Raw genomic sequence first — 25,702 nt, 5'->3', positions numbered from 1 at the left:
GAGTACAATTGATATTTAATACGTTTAAGGATATCACAGTTTCCTTCTCTCTGTAACATATTGAAACATGACAGAGAAAATAGCATGCCATGGTGACAGCTGGTTGAAATTATTTCACTTTCTATATTTCCTTTCAAGAGAAAAGAAACTTCTGGTATAGATAAAATAATCACAATCATACCAATCCATAATCCAGTGACATTAGGTCAGAATTCGTAAGACAATAGTTGTAAACATAGACACAAAACACTCACAGAACAGATAGTAAATAGACGGTCACAAACAAAGTCATATTCATGAAAGAAAGATATATGGACCTCTGGCCAGAAGACCAAGAAGTGATGTCAGGTGTTTCGAAAATAGTAAGCACATCCTGCCCCACATGTGGCACCCGCCATATATCAATCTATAAGTCAGATAGGTAGTGGTCACTAACTAAGGCCAAATGTCACCAATGCCATCAGCAATCATTTGTCGAAGAGAGATATTGTATTTATCAACCAGCTTGCGATACCTGCCAAAAAGCGTTTGAATGTAGAGACAAGTCTTGCTCTGGTGTAACCTTGATTAACAGTTTGTAGAGAGATGGCCATGTTTCTCTACAAAATCACCATATGAACTGCATGCTCTAGCATATCGAATAAACTGGGAAATGTATACCCCATAAGCTTGTGAGAGTGGAATATTACTTATGAGGTGTGGAAAATTGATTATACTAAAGTTGAAGCTTATTTCTTATGTTAAACATGTGCATCAGTGTTTGAGTTCACACTGAATGTTGGAATTTTGAGTTAATTGACAAAATAAACTGTCCCATTACACTAAACAATATTACAATATTACAAAAAATTTTAAATCCTAGAATTGTGATCATGGTGATACAGTGCAAATGACAACATTATCTTATTGTCATTTGAAATGGCACATTTTGACAGCACATTTACATGTAACTTTGAAAGCTACCTATATTTCATCAACACTTAATTATCTGACACTATTTATTTAATATTTCAAAAGACAATACCTGGCACCACAAAGGAGTTATTCAAAATTGAGCATTTCGATTGAGTCACATACCGGTACGTAACCACACATAATATTTGAATTAGTCAACAAGGTTTGAATTTCATTGAATTTAAATCACTTAAGTACCGGTACAAGTTTAAAGTACTGATACAAAATTTCCCTGTATGAAATTATAAATTAAGACATCTTTTATTGTTGACTAGCACAAAGAATTGTATGTGTTAGTTAAAGGTGAGAAATTCTTATATCATACCACAGAGGGAATGTGATCATACTGCACCATACTGTTATAAAAAAATCTGACATATCCATTGATACTATCTGCAGATTGGCGATTATCTTCAGTCAAATGCCTCAACTCGTCCATTACATGGGCAGTACGTTTTTTCCAGAAGGCTTTAAACAATGGATTTAGTCTTGATTTTCTCAACTTTCAATTCAGATGCCAACACATCCTGATAAATGAAAAATAAGGATATAAATAAGCCGGTAGCCTTTTATCAGTTAGTTTTCAAGGATATGTGAATGTTTGATTGCTTTACACTATTCTGCAGGACCATAGGATTCCATCAGTCTGTCATTTTATGAGAATGATGCATGTAATTCTCTGAAATAGTACAATGAAGAATCTATGCATATCATTTGCAATTCATGAGAAATAGTGTCAACGACACTTCAAATTTTATTAAGTGTGGCAGCAGTCATACATTTGACAACATTGAACGATGACAATGTTTGTATTTTAAATGTTAATAGGAGCTGCACTAACACCACGTACATAAATCAATAACAAAAACTTGAATAGTGTGAGCCACTTCCATGAATAATGTAAGACAGAAATGATTACAAATCCAAGTGGCTCTTCTTGTTTGGGAACAGTAAGTGTGGACACGTGACAATCAGAAATTGAGGTGGTTGTCAATTGAGTCACACACGTTATGTTAAATGTGAAGGGAATCAATGATAACCTACCAGAGCTTTGATTAAATTGGTATGATACTGAAGTCCTCCTTCGTCTTCAACTTTTTTCATGTGTTTTCTCTCTGGATCACCCGGTACAAGTACTTCCATCTCACCTTCAGCCTGCAAACAAACTTACACTCTTTCAATTTACATGTGGTTTGCTTTGAAGCATTGGCATCAGACGAATTGGACGCATTGTCTAAATCGAGGTGTTGCCAACACGGTCAGGTGTAATTATCGGCTAGCTGTAATTCAAGTCAACCACAGAGATTTCAATTCTGCCAAAGTTGAAACATTGTCTTGCAGCAAGTCAGATGTAGTCAAAACAACTACACCTTAAAGCAAGTGATAAGACTTGGAAAGTGCTTGGACATACCGGTATGTGGTGGTGGTGTTTAGACTACTTCTGACCATCTGCTAAACAATGTTTCAAGAGTTGATTCCTTTATGATCGACCCATGTTACTGCTTTACTGTTAATTGCACCCGACAGTGTTGGCAACACCTCGATTTAGACAATATGTCTAGTTCGTCTAATGCAAATGCTTCAAAGCAAACCACTGTAAGGTGGACTTAACATTGACTATATATCTCAAATAGCCCTTTTCCTGTGTTAACTCTAGGGGGAAAAATAAAACTTCTTTGATTTTCAAAAAGCTAAATCATTAAATATCTTTCTTACTCTTTAAAGGTAAAATTTTCAATCCCTGGTTCTCGCATTAGGGAGTTCTCCTCCCTGAAAACACTGGGTTAGTTTTATACCGTGTTTGATTTGCCTTAACGTTTGATACACAATTTATCACAACCTTTTGCAACCTCTACTACTCCTGCAGACAGTACATGTATTTGCCAGGTTTATAATTGTAACGGTTTCTCTGTTTATAATTGTAACGGTTGAGCTCTGACACAGTCTCATCCAGGAAGTGAAAGGGACTCCTGGAGGATGTGTGAAGAGGGACTATAGACATGGACACAAAATACTGTACAAGGACAGAATGACAAAAGTAAATAAGGTCTGAAACTTAAATTACTGGAGGTTAACTTTAGGAACAGGCACAGCAGAGGAATGTTTCAACACAGTCCCTCTTGGTTTCAGCAGGTCTGCCAATATGTATCAGTTCATGAACAATGACAGGAAATGACTCAGGGTTAGTGAAGTAGCCTGTTTCAGTCACTGCCACCACTCCTACACATAATAGGTACACTGCGTACAAATAGGTAGACTCTCCACAGTCGCTGTGCCTTGTTTTATGCGCGCCCACGATGGGCCTGCATTCGAAGGCTACGCTGTGCAGCTGTGAGCACGCGCTGCCAGACACAGCGACTGTCCGTTTTTGCAAGGGTATGAATATTCATAAGGGTAGTGACCTCAAAAGAAACACCTATCTAACTGGGCGGAGAGAATATATACTAGTAGCTGGTAAACCTATATACGTGGTATGTTTTTATTTTTCATTTTTCATTTTATTTGGCTATGGTACTTGTCATTTTTGTTTTGATTAACGGATGTGTGGTGTTCTATAAAGTACCCGGATCAGGCAGAAATCCGACCGGTCGCTTGCAAGAACGTCCAGACCCTGGGATTCACGTCGCGTCTCTGAAGGGCGTGCGCACGTGTTCCAACAGGGGAGAACGCGAATCGCAGGGTCTCTGCCAGACTAACAAATAGGTTGAAGGTCATAAACCTCTGACTTAGATGTGTAGGCTGTTTCAGTTAATGCCACCACTCATGCGCATTTGTGGAATTTCACCTCTTTCTTACCACATTTGCATATTTTTGACACTGACATGTTCATTTGAACAACTCACATCTCAACCCCTGGGTCTACCTGTACACCAAATACCAAGATGGTAGGTGCGGCAGTTTGGGAGCTTTTGCGTGTGATGGACATACATCCGCACATACCGGTACATACATACATGTACATACATACATACATACATACATACATACATACATACATACATACATACATACATACATACATACATACATACACAGCATACAGACGCCACCGACTCACCATATACGCTCTTTTTGGTATTTATACACATAACAAATATGAGCTAAAAATTTCCTGACTGCATGAAATTATCTCCCTAAAGGTCATCCTAGGGGACCTGTAAACCAAATATTAAAGCTGTCTGACCAGCAGTTTTGAAGAAACAAGCGACCTAACAGCCGATAGGGCTCCGCTGTGTTATGTAAAGAATAACTATTTGTGACAAGTGGTGATGAAGAAGGTGGCTCATTTAAGGATGGCCTAACCAAAAATGGCAAAATTACATGTAGCTGCAATATGAAATCGAAGATTTTATCATAATTTCATGATATCACATTAAGATAAACCCTAGGAACCTGTATAACAAGTATCAAAGTATCAAAGCTATCAGATGAACAACTTTTGAGAAACAAAGGTTTTGTCCAAAAATGGTAAAAATTGACACAAAAATACAAAATCGAAGGTTTCATCACAATTTCAATATATCACACTAAGGTAACCCCTAGAAATCTGTATACCAAATATCCAAGATATCAGACGAGTAGTTTTTGAGAAACAAATTTGAACATATCATATCCCTATGAAGCTGTATATCATAGCTATAAGACAAGTGTTTTTTTGCAAAAAAAATTTTGACCAAAAATAGACAAAATTCCCTTAAAAAAACAAATTTGCATATTTCTACATAATTTGAACAAATCTGAAATAGGTCATCCCTATAGGGACCTATATCCCAAATACCAAAGCTGTCTGCCCAGCAGTTGTGAAGAAAATTTTTAAAGATTTTTTGACCAAAAATAATTCAGAAATAAGAATTCACAGTCCAAAATAGTAATGACGCACTTCCTTACTGACCTGAGTGCATGTGAAATACACAACCTGGCATCTGTAAATTAAATGTATACCAAGTGATCATTTTAAGTCACTTTTAACTGTTTTTAATGGATTTTCCAAAGAGTCCTGTGGAAATGATGAAAAACGCTTATCTGGTCTTGTGTTTGTATAACCTCATGGCTGATAATTGTCATAGTATTGAAAAAAAATTGAAAGTGAAGAAATTACTGTTTTTAATAGGCATATTTTCCTTGAAATACATGACCGTGTAAAGAATATATGCTAAAAGTGTTTAAGAGTAAATTTCTTTTTAAAACATAATTTAATCTGTGACCAAAGGATTTTTATTCTTTGAGTTTACAAATTCAAACATTGCAATTTGTTCAATCATCTTGTGCAGTGCAAAATTTATAAAATGACTGAAAAACAAAAAAATTGGCAGAATTACAGTCTTTGTGATGTAAAATTATGGGTTGACATCACGATAACTGTTAATCTGTTTGAAGTACTAATATACTATAATTTAAAAAAGAAAAGTTCATGCAGAAACGGTAAAATATATTGTCAGCAATGTAGTGTTAATTTTGACTTTACATCAAAATATGCCTTTGCTGGATACCAAATATATAGGGCGAAATATTAAAATCAGCCATGTTCAGCAAAATCCACACAACAGCATTGATCCTTTTCTAATTTGATTTGATTTGCTCATGTTATCCTTGTATGACAGTCAGTACAATATGGAACTTGAACACAACACAGTGAATAAGTATGCTGTAAATGAAATGGTGTGGCTGCATCCACATGCAGCAATAGGAGTGCCTTTGTCTCTCACCCCTCATTTCCAACCTGTCCCATCCCTGAAAAAATAGTTTGGTCTTATATTTATAATGTTAATAATTTCTGTATTTGTTAAAATGTGCGAATCTCAAAAACTTTGATCATAAACATTTTCATTGTTTTTTATAGCTGACCAGTCAGTTAACCTGTTTATATTGAATATTTGCGCATTTTTCCGCAGTATTTGACATTTTTTGAATACCTTCTTATTCAGTTTGTCATTTTCTAAAAGTTTAAATGCTCCATTGTGTGGTCAAGCTTTCCACAAGCATCAAATGTGGTACTTCATATAGGAGGGTCTGCCTCTAGAGGGCGGGCATCATGAATAGTGTTTGTTGGTTAATTCCTCCACGTAAACTTCTGATTGTACTGTAAACATTGAACATGGCCGACGTCCGATTTTCCTGTCTAAAACTTTCACTCATTTTCGTTCATATGACTGAAACTCCAGGAAACGATTGGGAAGAAAGGGTTATCTTGAAATATTGAGGTACTCGCCGATATTTTGCAAAATTAAATGAGAAAAAATGCAAGGAAAATGCCGACAGGCTTACACAATGACAGTTTTTAGACTCGCGGAGGCATATGACCATCTCTGCAGATTATGCAACAGGCCCAGATCACGTGAGGCCATGAGGGGATATCCACGCAACTCAGTACCAAACACTTAAGCGCTCACAGAGTGAGCAAACACAAAGTGAGTACCCCTAACGTCAGCTCAGTAGTCTGTAATAGATTGTAGTCAACTAAGAAACCTTGGAGAAAGGCTTAACACTGTGGCTATGCCGCTAAGTCCCTTTTGATTTTTGTCATAGCTCAAAATCGTTCTCCCACACCTCAACCTGAGCCATGAACACCCCCACCAGTTTATGATATGACCCATGACAATGGCATGACGTCAACGGATCTTGACAGACGGAAGTCTTGACAGACGGAAGTACTTGACAGCAGCATACTGGTTTTCAACTCTAATACCTTCTCTGTCTATAAATAGACACGAGAAGGTAAAAATGACAGATTGCCTTAAAAGTACAAATTTGCATTTTTCATTACAATACGGATAGTTTTCAATCGGATTCGAACCCACAACATACGGCATCAGTCGCCTAGCTGAGAGGCCAGAGACAGAACCAGTCGGCTAAATCTCCACTCCCAATAAAGAGTGGTTCAATTTGAACAAATCTAAGATAGGCCATCAAAGATGTCTGGCCAGCGGTTATGAAGAAGATTCTTTACCAAAAACACTTTTTTTAGTTCATTTTAGTTCAACAATATCAAAAAACGAAAAACAGATAGTTTGTCATAATCATATTTTGTATCTACAAACAAATATAATGTCTGTATCTACAAACAAATATAATGTCTGTAAGTACTGTGGTTCTCAAAATAGTTGAGTGGACGGACATCTATACAAACGGGTATACATACATACATATATACATACATACAGACTGACGCCGGATGCTGGACAGATAACCCTCCCAATAGCTTCCATAGTCTACAGTCTATATGGGCTAAAAATAAGATTTTTATCACGCCAAAATGAAACTATGATAGAATCAGCTTAGCTTTTACTCACGAAACAGTACCAACCACTTGAATAACACCAACAGACCTTTTGGTTATAATCAAGTTCACTTGAAAATACACTGTTCTTTGAAGTTTTATTGATATTGTAAAGAGAGACAATAATGTAAAGAAAGGCATTGGATGTATATAGATACAATTACTGGTATCTATACACATATGCAGTGTAAGTTTCATGGTAAGTTTCATTGTATGTGATAAGTTTCATTGTAAATGAGAATTGTACATATCTAAAAGTACTTACGGGTTCCTGACTTCTACAGATGTCCATCATTCTCTGCATTCTGTCTTCAAAACCTGGTGCGAAAGCACCAGGGTCAATGGCCACAAAACATTGTCCCTACAAATTACAAAAATTCAATCCTATGTCACCATCAACACAGAGTTGGCATGATGAATTCTTGCGAAAATATTCACATACAAGAAATCTGTACATGTCAATCACATGTTTACTTCAAACCAAACTTTAGAAAATCTCACACCATATTCATTGATGCACAGCACATGATTTGATATCGGCTGTTCAATCTTGAGTACAATTATACACTTTCATTTGATTATCCATACTTGGAATAAATTAGTTTTCTTAATACTTATAAATTCACACATCAGGCTTCGAATTCTTCTCTTGAAAGGTTTAAGTTATAAACAACACCTGACATGAATTACGGTAAAATCCAGATAAGAATGGACAGTAAAATTTATTTATCTATATATTCGAACTCCAACACAGGTATGATAAAGTTAAAAACCATAAAATGCATCCGCACTTACAGGACGATTTTAGTGAAAATACAAATAACATGATGTACAGGACAAGAAAGCAAGTTAAAAACAAATGACATGCACAACAAGGACAAAGTAAAAATTCAAAAGCAATTGCTTTTAGCTTTTCTTTTAAAACTCGAAACAGAAATGTTAAAAATTGGTAGACATTGATAAAAACTATTATATAGCTTTGGAATGCGATTAAAAAGTGAATGCTAGTAAATTTAACTCTACCACCAGGTTAATGAAATGTCCGTTTCTGTCTAGTTGATCGCCCAGGAATGTGTAAATTAAAAATTGGTTGGCAATCAAGAAGGGCATTAATTGATTTGTGAAGAAAAACAAGGTCAAAATAATGCGCCGTTTAGACAGATGCATTGGTAAATTAAACATAACACACATATCATCATATGAATAATCATCAAACCTTACATTTACAAGATAACACAAATATTTAACAAAGTTACGCTGTACAGCTTCCAGTGTGTCTGAGTACACTTTGTCAATGCTGTTCCAAACAACTGATGCATACTCGAGTTTAGTTCTAATGAATGTTTTGTAAACCACGAGCAATGCATCCACTGACAACCGTTTGCCAAACCTTTTTAGCATGCCCAGTAGTCTTCGAGCATCAGTGACATTGAAACAACGTGAGTTGAAAAAGTTAACTTTGTGTCTAGTGTCACGCCTAGGTCACTGTAACTATAAACAGTCTTCAAGTTGTGAGCATCAATATTATAATCCCTCTCAATTGGCAAATTGATCTAAATGTAATCATACTTGTGTAATTGGTATGTAAAGTTGTTCCAAAACTTGCCTCAAAAGTTGCACTGACTTGTTGTAACTGCCATGAAAATCCAAGAGCTTTTATGGATCCATAATAAACACACACCAGGGAGTACACTTTGCAGTGCACTTAACATACAAAGACTCATATTACATTCCTAATATACCGCTGCTCTGAGTTACATTGTATCACAACAGAGTCAGAGTCTAGTTGTCATTAGACTCGTGTTGCCTTAGCATTGTGGGAAGTTCCTTGGCAAAAAAATTATAATCCGCAGGAAAAGAGGTCTACATTCGCCAGAAGCTGTACGTGAGATAGTTGTCAAAATGTACAGGGATGGAAAATCAGGAAACCTTTACCCTACATACATAGATAGTCATCAGTTCCTACAGGCAGACACGTTTTATTGCTCTATCTCAACAGTTACAGTGAAAGCCTACTGTAAAACAAAACTATAATCTGTCTCTTGTTTGCCGCTACAATTACAGACCCTGAAGTAAATTTTGAAACAACTTTACAAACCAATTACATAAGTGTGATAACATTTAGATCAATTTCACCGTCCATTATCTGGATTTCATAATAACTCTAGTACTATCATAGTCCTATTTAATTCATTGAACCAATATGATCAACAAATAGTTAAGTTTCTTATTTATTACTGTTTGATAAGTAATACTGAAAGTGAGAATATATTACATATCAATGACAGCGTAATACATAAGAACTTACCAAATTAGCCACTCTTTCAGCATCTCTCCATTTTCTGATATTTGGACCAAACTCACCATTTGCCATGATACCACAAAACACTTCTACCATCATTCCAAGACCATACCCCTAGGGAAGAGAACAACATCTGACAAGATTAATTTTTATTACCTCCACACATCATTTTAACATAAGATTTCTCCCCTATGAAAGTTAAAATTCAGTAAAACAGGTATTTCTGAACCAGTATTTTAAATATTTACATTCATTAAAGTCAACAGGTCTTTACCTGTAGACATTAAGCTGCTTGGAATGCATGGTCTTACAAGCATAAAACACTCCCTATCCAAAGCCAATGTAAGATGTCCTTGTGCTTACACGTTCAAATGATTGACCTTGTACACTACACCTATACAATACATTTCTGTGGCCAGAGCTTAACCCTAGTGGTACAGGTGGTTCCTGGCATTACTCACTTCCACTAATGAAGCCGTGCAAAGCTCAATGAGCAGATAAGCATCAAACAAAATGGGCAATACATTTACATAATGATACTGACATTACAGTGTCAGCACAGCTAGCTAGGTCAAGCACTTGAAATTACCAGATATGAACTGAAAATGCTCACATGTTTTATTATATATTGCAGTAATTTGTAAATTTGAACCTTTGCCACGTGTTTGCAACTTCATTTAAAGTGTTATGATCAACATACTGAACAATATTCACCAAAGATTAATTCTAAAGCTCATTAAGTATTCAAATATATAATTAGCTGGATTAAAAATTAATTTCTTTTACTGCTGTCATTGTATCACTACTTAATATAGCAAGTGAAATTCCCTTCGGTCAAGTCCTTCAAGCTATATATGCTACACTGGAAAGCTCAGTAGATATGCAAATTAGCTCAACTGACATAAAAATGCGATAATGACTTTCAATATTTTTATAACCTGGTATAATCATCAATGTTGCCAACTTTGATCAACTAAATATTAAATATTGTCATTAAATGTGCAAATTAGGAATTGGTTTAAAGTTAAAATGTTAAATGACTTCTAATAATGTTGAATCATAGTATCTATAATGCACATAGAGAGTTTCATCAGGTTTGGTACCGTCAATACACATAAATATCCTTAATTAGGAAAGTTCATTAAATATGTAAATAAGGAATTGGCTAAAGTAAAAATACTTAATTACTTTCAATAATGTGCAATCATAGTATCTTTAATGTACATAGCAAGTTTTGTCAACTTTGGTCGAGCCCATTTAGATAAATATCATCAATTCAAAAAGTTCATTAAATATACAAATAAGGAATTGGCTGAAGTAAACTCCTTACTGACTTTCAATAATGTTATATCATAGCATCTTCAATGTACATAGATAAATATCATCAATTCAAATATATCTCCCTAATTTCAAAAGTTCATTAAATATGCAAATTAGGAGTTGGATGAAGTGAAAATGCTTAATAACTTTCAAGAATGTTGTATCATAGTATCTTCAATATACATATCAAGTTTCGTCAATTTTGATCGACTCAATTCATATATATATCCCTAATTAGGAAAGTTCCTGAAATATGCAAATTAGCAATTATCTTTCATGATACCCCTTAATGCCTCTCGAGGCTGATATATCTTGGTGTTATCAAAAGTTGTAGCAACTCTCATCAAATTGTGTGCAGTCGTTCTCAATGTATATCCGTATTTTCTAAAATCATTAATTATGCAAATGAGCAAAAAGTAAGCAAGCTCCACCCACCAAAAACTAATCAGGTCTTGCTGTTTGCAAACTTAATCTATGTACCAGATTTGACTCTGCTCTGGCAAGCCGTTTTGAGATATCGAGCACACAGACAGACATACAGACATCACTGCAACATTAGCCCAGGTGTGTGAACACGTGAGCTAAAAATGATGATCCTCGCATGACTTGATAAATTTACAATTCACCTGCTAAATTGACAAAACAGCAACACCCTACATTGAGGTGCTAATTAAATTCTGAACCCTTTCTACCAAGAAAATACTGGCTGAACTTGGAGAACTTGTAGTACCGGTATTTTGTATTTTTGTAGAGTCATTCTTGACTTTCTTAAATTGTTTGTTTATGTTTCCTTACAATGACAAAATTTGTTTTATGGGGTGCTGAACAATTATGATTCTGTAGAATGATTTCCTGCAGCAGATACATTCATAGCAGTTTTTTATATTGGCATAAGTAGTTTTGTATGTATTATCTGCTTTAGTTGTTTGTGTGGTTTGGTTCACTGTTGAGATAATTATTGGCTTTATCATATACCTACATTCACGTGCCTTTGTAAAGCTATGGCAGAAAGCGCCCTCAGATCGTGCATTTTTTTACGTATCACGCCCCAGCGCAATCGCGTGCATTTCTGAACTACCTCGATTCTGGTTACTACGCGCGTTGCTACTCGCAAACGTTCCATTCGTACACAAAGCCAGCAAGAGTTAGGAAAACCTCTGCTCGCTCAGATCGTAGTTGCGCTTGGGCCCTTCCGCCGTACGACCTCGGGCTGCAAAAGCGTATCAGGGCCATAAAGATTATTTTCACATGTACATTATTTATGTACTTTATGTGAGTAGATATGAATAACATAATTTACCTTATACCCAGATGATTCTTCTGTACCTCCAAGGGGAAGCAATCCTCCTCCATTCAGAACAGCTTTTGATCATTTGTTTGCTAGAAAGTTGCAGTGAAGTCATTGTAAAATCCCCATTGTAAGATCAGTATTATGTACAACATGGTCATTTTGAACAAATAATTAATTCATCAACCAATTCTCAAACTTTCTGAGATAGTTTTAGATAGAATGTTACAAACATGTTCACGTATTCTGTTCCTACAAGTTCTCTGCAACCTACAATGGAAAATTTTTTATAATTTCGACAAACAGTCTTTCATACTTTTTACAAAGCCTTGCTATTCATGACTCATACTGAAGATGGTAATATTTTGTTATTCATAATCATAAATAGCAGTACTTTCAAGGTATATGTACACTTAAAAGAAGACTCAGTCTGGTATACTTGACTCTTCCACTAGGATCACACGTTGTATTATTTGCATACTGACAATCAAAATATTTAAACTCAATATGCTCATAAAGTCTTTTTGATATTCTGCTTGCTTTGATAGAGACTTCAATACGTAATTGTATCCTCATGAAAATCATCGAAAAACATTGAGATTTGTCAATGTTCATCTTTGAGACAATAGGTAACTTGCAACATTAATGTAGTATGCACCTCGAAAATGAAAGACTTCAAATTTTCCACAAGAAATCTTTTATCCATTCTCTTTCAAAATCAAGAATAAAATTGGGGTCACTGCGCAAATTTGGTACTAGAAAAAAAAAGATGGTGACAGTTTTTTCTTATTCAAAGAGCTTCAAATGAGCCCCCCATAAGTGGTAGATCAAAAAGAATTGGAAATCTTTGAGAGTCTGAATATCTTTCCCTGAGGCATATTCTACCTTAATACAATGAAAATTGCAAAATTAAGTATTCCACTATTGATCAATTAAATGCAACCATTATGAAAACACATCAGTTTCATTTGATAGGTAAAAACATCTAGAGGCATACTAATCAGATGACATAAACATATTCATATTGGCTTTAACTAACCTTTCCTTTAGCATCTACACCCCAACCATTTGGAATTGAACTTTCCTTTCTGTCACACAGTTCAACCTACAAAGTGAAATACGATTGTATATCTGACTCTAAAATCGTGTACTTTCATTCATGAAAATTGATAATGACATCTTTTTGAAAAAAAGCCTCTGATTGGCCATCAGCCAAATGACATGATACCATGCCAACAGATTCCATTACTGGAAATTTAGCAGATTTTCGATCGGATTCAAACTCACAACACGTGGCACCCAGCCACCTAGTGAAGACATCAGAGTCAAAACCACTTAGCCAAATCCCCACCCTTAAAAAGGAGTGGTACAATATCCATGGTAAGTTAGTGCAATTTTTCTGCCTACAACCCTACCGCAACCTGTAGAGTCCATGATGCACTCGCACTCACATACCCACTTATCATGCACAAACTCTATCAGAGCAATGCGCTTGAACTGGACGAAAGACAGCCTTGGAGACAATTCTGTCCACCAGCAGAGCTAATCAAGCCAGTGTAGAAAATTCAGCAGATTTTTGTTAGGATTCAAACTCACAATATCCGGCACCAAGTCACCAGCAAAGACATCACAGTCAAAACCGCTCACAGCAAAAATGTTACCATTCGTCTCTGTACAGAGATGCATGTTGCAGTGTGTATAATCTTACCTTTCCGACGGCAACAGCTGATGTTGCCATGTCAAGAACAAAACTATCTCCATCTTTGGCTGGTGCTGCGCAAGAAATTGGATTGGTACCCAGTAAACACTAAAGGGAAAACATAATATTGTGATTACAGTAATATTCGTATTTACAGTGAAACCAGTGTATATAGTGGGCATCAAAGCATTGTATTTACAGTTAAACCTGTGTATAGTGGGCATCAAATCATTGTATTTACAGTTATACCTGTGTATAGTGGGCACCAAAGCATTGTATTTACAGTTAAACCTGTGTATAGTGGGCACCAAAGCATTGTATTTACAGTTAAACCTGTGTATAGTGGGCACCAAAGCATTGTTTTACAGTTAAACCTGTGTATAGTGGGCACCAAAAGCACTGTATTTACAGTTAAACCTGTGTATAGTGGGCACCAAAGCATTGTATTTACAGTTAAACCTGTGTATAGTGGGCACCAAAGCATTGTATTTACAGTTAAACCTGTGTATAGTGGGCACCAAAAGCATTGTATTTACAGTTAAACCTGTGTATAGTGGGCACCAAAGCATTGTATTTACAGTTAAACCTGTGTATAGTGGGCACCAAAGCAAATATTTACAGTTAAAACCTGTGTATAGTGGGCACCAAAGCATTGTATTTACAGTTAAACCTATGTATAGTGGGCACCAAAGCAAATGTATTTACAGTTAAACCTGTGTATAGTGGGCACCAAAGCATTGTATTTACAGTTAACCTGTGTATAGTGGGCACCAAAAGCATTGTATTTACAGTTAAGCCTGTGTATAGTGGGCACCAAAGCAAATGTATTTACAGTTAAACCTGTGTATAGTGGGCACCAAAGCATTGTATTTACAGTTAAACCTGTGTATAGTGGGCACCAAAGCATTGTATTTACAGTTAAACCTGTGTATAGTGGGCACCAAAGCATTGTATTTACAGTTAAACCTGTGTACAGTGAGCACCAAAAGCATTGTCTTACATGCCTCAAAGTGAGTGCAAATCAGTGCAGTGATTTGAATAGGAACATCTGGGAGTATAGTGGGCCTGTGAACCGATGTACTGACCGGTTTCTACAGGTTACCCGGTATGGTGAAGCCCTTTGACATTTTCAGTGTCAAAGTACACGCTTAACACTATGTATGTAACTTTTGTTAATTATCTGATGCTGGCATGATAAACGTAAAATTGTTTGAGAATGCACTTCCTTTAACTAAATGTCATACAGCGTAAACTGTGTGAAGAGGCATGTAATAAAAATATTATTGCCTGAATATATGGGTTTATGTGTCCTCGCAGCAGGAGACAATTTGCACTCCTGGCGTCAGGCAAATTGTCACCTGCTCTCGGCACATAAACCCATGTATTCAGGCAATAATATATAGTATTTACAGATAAACCTGTGTGTAGTGGCAATCAAAGCAGACATAAAGGAAGCCAATTGGTATAGAGGGGCGCGTGAGGATAATTACTACTTGACTAGGATATCTAATAAATGATGTATGTAGACATAATTCTGCTAAAGTCATGATGTGTCATTTGTCAAAATAAAAGTTGTTTTCACTTAATATTCATATATTTTTTAATTCAGTCAAAACAGACTGACCCCTATACACAGGTAATTTTGGCAAAGCAAAGTATTCTGAAGTATCACATAAGTATAGTATCACATAAGAGAGATGGCTGCTCGAAAGAGGGTCTGTAACATGGAATCTCACAGGAATGCCTGAAACTGATCACTATGTAGAAGTGACATTTCTGTGAGGATCACTAAGATGAGTTTGAAAGTATTTTGAAATTTTAGCTCCTACTTGACCCACCTATGACAGAGACATTTCATAAATGTCACTGTCATTTATAATAGATTAATTTTTTTTCTTGTCCTCCAACATGATGCAGTCTAAATCCTTATGTGTTCAGAAACTTCCGATGTCATCATACATGGACAAAATATTATACAGCAATATAATACAGCACAATTTTGTAATTAGCTGTACAATTTATTGCTAATTTGTTTGGACTGTTGATACAGCTACTATTTACTTTCAATTTTCAAATCTACAACAGTACACCTGTTAAATGTGCCATTATTATTTACATGTCAATGATACTCCAAAGATTTGAAACTATAACCAAGTAGTCAAGACCCTAAGAGTAATTTATTACCTAATTTTGTGATCAAAATATGCAGTAATTGATGGACTTTACCTGTTTTGCCCTTGTTGGTACAACTAGTGGTGATGTATTTGTGAATGACATTCCGAGTAAACCTTGTTCAACTGCCATCATGCTGTACCAACCAGCTATACTATAATGGTTACTACCTGATATATGAAAAGACTGGTATCTCTGAGTCTTGCAAATACATTATCCTCCTCAGAATGCATAGGATATATATTCCGGTCACCTGGTACCACCGCTTAATAGCTAGTAGGTGAGATTACACTATTGATTTTGTCAGCATTTCTTTTTTTAATGTTTTGCGGACCTGGTGATTTACTTGCCTTGAATGATAATGATTGCTGGAATTGATTTGATGTTATATTACACAAAATTACAATGCTTTCTTAAAGTGAAAACCATTAAAAACATAGACAAACACAATCTGATTAAAATCAGATGTAGAGTATGGCAACGTCTATACTTTAATACACAGTATAACCATGTTCTCTTGCTGTTGCCTCTGAGAGGCGACAGCAAGAGAATACTGTGTAAGTATAGACGTCGCCATACTCTACATCTTATTTTAATCAGATTGATACAAACATTAACACAATGCAATGTTAATTTCTGCATTTATTTATTTATTCCACTCCATTTATCAATCTCTCTTTCTGAATCACTTCATTTCTATATCTATCCCTCTTTTAAGTCATCATGATTCATTCATTAATTCATACCTCCATCAACCTCTCTGTCATCTATGTATCTTTTTTTCAGAACTCAATAACCCTCTGACCAATCAAGATCTTTACCTCTACAAGTAAATCTGTACATTTTATCAATGGCGCTACTTCAGGTAGAACATGCCTTTGGGGACAGATATTCAGACTCTCAAACTCCTACAATTCTTTTCTTATCTACCATTGGTAGGGTTGTATTTTAATGCTCTTGAAGAAAGAAAAACTTTCACCCCTTAGTTTTTTCCAGTATTTAATTTTCCCCATTGTTAACACAGGGATGGTGACCATTTTGAATTTCAAATATCACAAGATGTTGGATAATTTGTTTTGCTAGTTCCAAACTTGCACAGTGACCCCAATTTTTATTGATGATTTGAAATAGAATGGTTGAAAGTTTCATTTAGAAAAGTTTGGGCAAAAGTTTAAGTCTTTCACTTTTGAGACACATACTACCTTAATACTAACCAATTGAATTAGGCAATGCAACAGTAATAAATTAGGCAATGCAACAACAATAAATACTTGCCGTTAGCTACCACCCAACCAATACCAGCTTCTTGGCTTTTTTAATGGCCAATTCCATACAAAACTTTCCAACCACAGGTCCAAGTAAATTAGCACCATCCACATACCCTGTTGCTACGGTTTCCTTCACCACAGTTGGTTCTTTGTCACTGACAGTAGTTCCCCTCTTGATGTCATCAACATACATTTCTGAAACGCATGTGAAATAGAATTGGACTTTGCAAGAACACTGACGAAATTCTGCGGAAGATACGCTTGTCGATGAAAATCTGTCATGGAAGCAGCACTGTGACAAGATTTTTAAAAAAGTAAATAGTAATATTGCTTTGCTCAAGAGAATAAGACAGTTTTTACCTATGAATATAAGAAAACTTTTTTATAATAGCTATATTTTACCACACTTGGATTACTGTTGTCATTTTTGGGGAGCATCACCGTTTATGAAAGGGTTGCATAACATTCAGAAACATGCAATCAGAGTGATGTGTGATGCAAGGTATAATGCTTCCACTGAGCATTTATTTAAAACAATGTATATAATGCCATTACCAGATAGAATAGTTTATAAGAATGTTTGCATGGTTTTTAAATGTTTAAATAATCTTGCACCGCAATATATGACAAGCCTTTTTACCAAAATTGATCATAAAAGAGTTACAAGATCTAAGATGCAAAAATTGTTAGTGGTTCCTGTAACAAATAAGGATTTTTATCGTAAAAGGTTTACTGTAAATAGTGCCAATCAGTGGAATAATGTAATAAGATCTAATAAGATCTAGTAAAACATTGAGCAGTTTTAAATCTGCTTACCTTAAAGCTTATATTGGGAATAATTTTTTTTGTGTATTTGAGTTTTAGTTTTCTTGTCAAATTGTCTTTGTCGTCTAGTGTGATTGTGCATTTATTTTCTCTTGTGTGCAGGTTCATTCCTGGCCACTTTTTTCTGTGCATTGTATTGGTCTAGCTTTGTTTGTCATATTTCATGTTGTTCTGCTTTGTATCAGTTTGTATGTTCATTTGAGGGCCCTGGGGAAGATAAGCATCTTACTGAAGCTTACCAGGCTACCCTTGTTAAACAAGGTTTAATAAAATAAAATAAAATAAAATAAATTTGGTAAGAAAGAAGGCCTAAGATTAATAAAGTTACTGCTTACCAAGTCTGTTCATTCCATGACTGTAATGTCCTCTATAATCTGCCATCACTAACACTTCTGCCAAGGCTGTGGCATGCTTTGGCTTGGTACCCACTGATCCATGCATCTCTCTATAAATGATCTTGCTTCAGTAAGCTCAACCAACTTATAACTAGAATTGCAATAACAGTAAGGATTTGTCAATTTCAATACTTGACATGTGACTCGTATAAGTGTGCATAACTAATATTTACAGTAGGATTACAAGAACTTCTACTCTAAGGAAAGTTTGCAAATTTTTCAATAAAGTTAGACAAATATTTTCTCTATCAATATAAAGCTATTTTTATCTTAAGGATGATCAAGTCACTAAATTTTTTTACCAAAACTTTTTGTTATTTTTCTCTAACAGTAAGACTTATATATGAGGATGAGATTACAACAAAAAAATCAATGTCACCAGATTAATTTGGCAGCTAGAAGGATTTGAAATACACACACTTATATCATTTGAATGACAGAAATTATGACTCTTCCGTAAGGCGTTGCCCAACCTGATACATTTCCTTTCAGTTCCCTTTCTTTAAATACTGCACTTGTTTTACTTACATGTGAACTACACTGATGAAAGTTATAGCTATTTTTCTGCTAAAAATGTGCATAAGAATTTAAATGATCACTTCTCAGGCCTTCCAAAACAAAGTTAAAGCTGTTGCAAACTTAAAAGTAATGACCACACCTTATCCATACTTTGTAGAATTGTTTAGATTTCCAATCCAACAATTTTGTTTATTTTCACATAATAATTATTGTTCAGAAATTGCACATTATATGCATCAAATAAGAATATGGGGTCACCAGCCTATTTACAATGCTAAATCGCTAAACATCACCCCCTCCCCATATGTGAAATGGGAAAAATTACAATTCGATGAGAAATATGTCCTTTCCGAATTATTTTGATCGGATTTTTAAATAAACTGTGAATATATCAACATACAAATATATAAAACTTACAACTTGAAGATAATATAATGATTATTCAATCATCACCATCAACGTTCGCTTTCATGCTAAAAGCTCTGACAATAAATTGTATGAAGATAGGTTTCCATCAAAACCAAGGTGTAATTTTTACAGTGAGCACGGTCCCAATATACAGTGGATGTGCGCATCGTAGAGTGCGTGTACTATTTATTGTTTGCAGCTATGGTGACGTAGCAAGTGACTCGATCACCCTTAAGGTGAAGGGCGACGAATTCGACGCGCACACGCTTTAGAACGTTTCTGCGCAGATTTGACTCCAGCCTGCCGCAAATGGGTTATTTTGTAGCGCATGTATTTAACATCACCTGTCATTGTTGAAATTGCGCTTTTACCTAATTTTTGACCCAGTGTCTTAGAAATGCATGTGACCTATAACCTTGTCGTATTTTGACCCCCTAGGAAGCTGGTTTTTATTCAATATGAGCGAAAAATTAACATTTCTCTCCATTTTATATGGCGCAAATTACCCATTCACCTGGAGATATTGTAAAAAGTAGCGTGGTGACACCCTTTTATTAAAAGTGTAAACTAAATGGTATTATGTCAGGAGTTTATTCGCCAAGTTTGGTCAAAATGACACTATTCAAAACGACAGGAAGAAAGTTCGAAAATTATATAGTGATATAATTTCGATATCGTCATTTTGTAATCGATACTTATGTTAAAATTTCTTCACAAACATCATGAAAACTATACATTCAATAAATATGGATCTTAAGTCTTGGTATTTATTAAAATTAACTCATTTGCTAAGCGTTTTATAATTGCTTTCTTTAGTTTAAGTGAATTATATCATTTTTATTTATTTCTAACGACTCCATTTTAACGTCCGTTTCCATGGAAACAAGCGTGGTGACCCCCATTTTTATTCATTTTTGCACTTGCACAACTTCCAAGAATATCTGTGCAAAGTTTCAAGAAAATGACACCACAACTTAATTTTGACGTAATTCGTAGTACTTCACCTTAACCTGCAAACATTTCATTTAGTTATTTTAATGCACATTGCAAACATACATTTTGAACAATATTTTAGTCTTACAGTGTTACAAAATCTTGTTACAACTCTATTAAAGCCCATGTAGCTGTAACTATTGAAATTTGTTGACCTGAAAAAGGCTCTCCACTTTCTCTGGTTTTCTTTAAAGCCCAAATAGCTGCTAATTTTATGCATTATATTCATGATTTATTTTCAAACCCAAAGCCCAAATAGCTGCTAATTTTATGCATTATATTCATGATTTTATTTTCAATCCAAAGTTGGTTCTTGTAAATGTGCTAACTGAAGGACGTGTATTGAAATATCACTGCTCGCTAATTTGGACCATGCCTACACATTTTAACAGGCTTAATAATAAACGGGTGCTGCACCCATAAAATGGCGCCCATGGGAAATACAAAAAAAGAGTATTTCCTGCACACACACATCGTGATCATACAAGAAACAAGCATAATGCCATTTACTTGAATGCACAACACATGATGGCCAACATTTTGTTGTTTTAATCTTTATTTTCTATGTCATATGATTAGTTTTTGAAAAAGGCAGGAAATCTAAAATGATGTTAACACCTTTGAATTTAGTGAGTTTTATTCCGAATAGAATTTCAATTTTAAACAAGTTAAATTAGAGTAATGTCCAGTTTTTCATACTGTTTTTACTTTTTGGTTGTTTATGTACTACTGTATGTTCTGTTTTAGTTCTATAATCTTTGTGTGTATTGTGTGTTTGGTTTTTAGAACCACATGTAAATTTGTCCAAAAGGAATTTGAATCTGAATCTGCTACATGTATAATAATTACACACAACTGTGAAAGGTTGTCTTATATTGACCTCGGACTCTTGCTTTGGTTAGAAATGTACTTTTTCAAACATTTTACCATTTCTTTATTTTCAGGTGCCCTGATGATGATAAAGTTGTATTGGTATCTGTGATGCGATTCGGTACTTGAGGTCACTAGTTCAATCACTACCATGGATGCCTCTCACTTTCAACATGAAACACTTTTGTTGTGTTTTCAACAAAAAAACACAAACAAAAGCATTTCACAAACATGTTCTGCGCCTTGAGTGGTACCCTGGTACGAGTGACCCCTATTAAGGAGCTGTCATTATTTACAGCCTGGGGGGTAAGAGGTTTCTGAGGGGGGTCACTCCAAAAATTGAAAGCTACAAGGGTGGTTGCTCAGACTGTAGAGAGAAAGAAGGTGGTTTACTGACTTTTTTTGGTGCAAAGAAATTGAAACTCCTCTCAGATTGCACCATTTCACACATCAATTTCTCAAAATTTTCGATGCAAGAGGGAGACACCTCCCTCCCATGCTCTCCCCCTTGTGGTGTTCTAACAGTTTTGCTTAGTACAAAACAAAATTGACAAGTCATCGTTGATGACACAGTCCCCACTTGTTAATGGGTACTTTGATTACATGTCCTCGGAGAGGATAGAGTCCTCTTCATTAATTAGGTCTGTGATAAAATACTTTGATACAGATAGCGCTCAATGGCCAAGAATGACCTACATACAAGAAAGACCTACATATGTATGACATAGGTTAATGTCCTTGTACCAACTTTGAATGAAAATCGGTTGAGATATGCCTGAGTTTTATGCTCTATACATGAAAAAATTGTAAAAAATGGCCGCCTGGCGGCCATATTGGATCGTATCACAAAACAAATCGACGTGCATATCTATGACATTGGTCAATGTCCTTGTACCAACTTTGAATAAAATTGGTTGAAACATGTCTGAGTTATGGCTCTGTACATGAAAAAATTGTAATAAAATGGCCGCACGGCAGCCATATTGGATCGTATCACATAACAAATTGACATGCATATGTATGACAGTAGTCAATCTCCTTGTACCAACTTTGAATAAATTCGCTTGATACATGTCTGAGTATTATGGCTCTGTACATGAAAACATCGTAATAAAATGGCTGCCTAGCGACCATATTGGATATCACAAAACAAATAGACGTACATATGTATGACATAGGTCAATGTCCTTGTACCAACTTGGAATGAAATCGGTTGAGATATGCCTGAGTTTTGGCTCTATACGGTACATGAAAAAATTGTAATAAAATGGCCGCCTGGCGGCCATATTGGATCGTATCACAAAACAAATCGACGTGCATATCTATGACGTTGGTCAATGTCCTTGTACCAACTTTGAATAAAATGGTTGAAACATGTCTGAGTTATGGCTCTGTACATGAAAATATCGTAATAAAATGGCCGCCTCGCGGCCATATTGGATCGTATCACAAAACAAATCGACGTGCATCTGTATGACATATCAAGTAATCCTTGTACCAAGTTTGAATGAAATCGCTTCTTGCATCTCTGAGATATCTGCGTGAACGGACGGACGGCACGCACGCACGCACGCACGCACGCACGCACACACGGACATGACCAAACCTATAGACCCCCCGGACGGTGTCCGAGGGGACTAAAAACACTGCACCATTGCACACATCAACTTATCAAAATTTCCATGCAAGAGAGGGACACCCCATCTGACACTTCTCCCTCACCCTCTTGCGTGTTCGTCCCCTGAACTTTCAAGTCTACCTGTCCGATATCTTAGTGAAAACTCCAATATGATACCCATCCAAAGTAAACAATACTATTGTCTGATACACTGGGTTCTACCATGAGCTTTTATATCTTTTTAATTTAATTGTGACTTTGAATTTGTTTTGTTGGTTTCGCCTTTCTCAACTGCAATGATAATCTAGCAGGGTACACCAGGATTTGAAAGATTTTTACTATTGCTGTATTTTTGTAAATTTTACAAATACACCTACGAATCTCAAAGATATGTAGTATATAGACGTACGTATATATTATTTACTCGTTAGCTTGCCAACATGTGTTCAACGTTTCCTTCCTTTTCACTCATTTATAGTCTTCAATATTATAGTTATGTGATTCTGAGCGTTTAAGTGAACTTAGAATTGTTCACTCTTTTCTCCCCTTGTATATGGGCCGATGGCCTTTAAAAGCAATAAAGTTATTATCTTATATTACACCGATTTAACTTTTCTAAGTGAAGGGGGGGGGGTCAGTCAAAATTTCTGTGTTAGAGAGAGGTTACTCAAATTCATCATGGTTGGCAGGGGGTACTTGAAATTTTAAGAGTTTTCGATGAAATTCCTCCCATCCCCAGGTTGTAAATAATGTTGACTCCCTTACGAGGCCTGCTGCAAAACATGTATAAGTCCAATTCACTCCGTACATGTAAGTACTGCAGTAGCACTGTCGCTTGTGGTTCGATACATGGCGATGACCACTGTATGTATAAGAAATGCTTACAGTGGCCAGTGGCGTGACCCTCGCCACACGGCTCACTTGTGGTTCGATACGTGGCGAGGGCCGTGCTGTATGCTTACAGCAGCTACGCTTGCCGTGTATCACAGTCCCTCCACAAAAGGAGGTGTATCGAACCACAAGTCGCTAGTGACTGTGCAGCGCCCTTCAACTGGCAGCGTCTCAGTGAACAGAGTTTTACTTCATCAAGGTCGCCGAATACAAGAGAGGCTAGGCTAGTGTGAGAACTCGGCCAGTTACGAGATCGGCCAGCTGGAGAAGTCGGCCAGTAGGCGAACTCGGACAGTAGGAGTATGCAACCACTTAAAATGCATGATCGAGACTACAGTGGTTTTCTATTTTCTAGGTCTCGCTAAAGTTATAATGCGAAAGTGATGTCAATGTGGGCGTGATGTTTGCAAACTTGGCTTCCTCCTTGCTTCAACGCTAACTACACGATGACATCGGCCGCACAGTGTGGTACATTGTGTTTTGCTTTCCATTAAAAAACTTTATTAACTACCGTCAAACCATGACATAAAACGTTATCATCCAACGATAAACATTGTCACTGCCTGCAGGTATCTCTCGATCGTAGGCTCGCATGGCTCGCGATCTGCAGAAACGCTGAGGCCGACCAATGTGTTTTCAGGGTGAAATGTCTTCGCGGTTTTCTGAATGAATAACATAAACCATGGACTATGAAATAAAAAAAAAAACTAAAATTGGCATACGTATGCTGACTGTGAAGAGAATACGTACGCAATCATATGCAAGTTGGCCGACCTCTGCCTCTCCACCGTCCCTCGGTGGCCTCTCCCACTGGCCGAATTCAAGGTCGGCGCGGACACTGGCCGACCTCTTGATTACCAGGTCACTCGCTCCACAGGTCAGCTGCAGTGTAGCTCGAGGTTTTGCCTGGGTATTTGCGTTGGACTGTCTAGTTTTGCCGTCCAACCCAAATACCCAGGCAAACCTCGAGTTACTGTACTAGCTGCAGCTTTATTATAAGTGACCTTGGCGGCTACGTACAGGCATTCATGGACTCATGCAATGCCAGCATTACGCGTGCACTGGCCTGGTGCAACAGAGACGCGGTTTGCTTGCATTGAGTTGAATGCCTATGATTTTAGCACTGGATCGATAATATATAAACACAAAATCATTAATATTTCAAACCTGTCTGACCCAGATGCCATAACTTCAGTAAATACCCTGGTTGTACCGAAACCGGCGCAAATCTAAGGTATGTTGCACACTGTAGTCAGGAGTCTCGTTGGTCCTGGGCAGAAGATGGGATGGACTGACCTTTGACTAGACTCTCTCACAGCCCCTCGCCGGCTACGCCTTCGACCATACTGGTGCCCTCAGCAGTTGAGCCGAGCGATTAATTTTCTCTTTGAATAATGCGCCAGTCAATGTAAACCCCCACCCCCCCCCCCCACCTCGGGCGATACGGGAAAAATGTGGGGGATTAGACCGTGTGTGCCATGAAACTGTGCCCGAGGGGGTGGGGCAATTGCCTCGTTTTGATCCCCCTATTCCTTTGACGGACAGGCCCAGAAGATGTTCGTAAATAACTACGCATGCGCACGTATGCAGGGCCTGAAAATTACCCGAGGTCCCGAACCAGTACTAATTACCCCTAAAAAGTCCGCAGACCAATACAAAAAAGGAGGCAATTTATTTTGCAAGGGAATGTCCAGTGCTTTTTCCAGATTGTGTTCTAGTGTCTTTTGACGAAAAATTAGAAACTACGTCCCCCCAAAATACCGAAGTTACTGAAACCATGGAGGTAGCAGAGACGCACAAAAGCCAGTTACACTAAAACCAAGAGCCCATTCCATTGAGAGACTACGTCTTTTAGCTACAAAAATTACAATAATTATCGCAGTCGATCAAACATTTAAAATTT

At 36.5% G+C, this 25,702-nt stretch overlaps 2 protein-coding genes across 2 annotated transcripts in view; both read right to left on the bottom strand.

The window, feature by feature from the left end:
- Nucleotides 1-25,702, bottom strand: part of LOC139116546 (neuronal acetylcholine receptor subunit alpha-2-like) — an 87,634-nt gene that overhangs the window by 16,682 nt on the left and 45,250 nt on the right. The gene's annotated exons all lie outside the window — the stretch shown is intronic.
- On the bottom strand, nt 586-25,169 carry LOC139116108 (uncharacterized oxidoreductase YjmC-like). The gene is given in 12 exon segments (XM_070678656.1): nt 586-1,481; nt 1,999-2,109; nt 7,497-7,592; nt 9,540-9,647; nt 12,154-12,233; nt 13,181-13,246; nt 13,850-13,948; nt 16,067-16,178; nt 17,284-17,317; nt 17,320-17,475; nt 18,441-18,591; nt 24,967-25,169. Coding segments are annotated over 7 exon segments (600 nt in total). The 5' UTR covers nt 18,547-18,591; nt 24,967-25,169; the 3' UTR covers nt 586-1,481; nt 1,999-2,109; nt 7,497-7,592; nt 9,540-9,647; nt 12,154-12,206.

Source organism: Ptychodera flava, chromosome 17 (genome assembly GCF_041260155.1).
Source record: "Ptychodera flava strain L36383 chromosome 17, AS_Pfla_20210202, whole genome shotgun sequence".
Classification (NCBI taxonomy): domain Eukaryota; kingdom Metazoa; phylum Hemichordata; class Enteropneusta; family Ptychoderidae; genus Ptychodera; species Ptychodera flava.
This window is presented reverse-complemented; position numbering and strand designations above follow the sequence as displayed.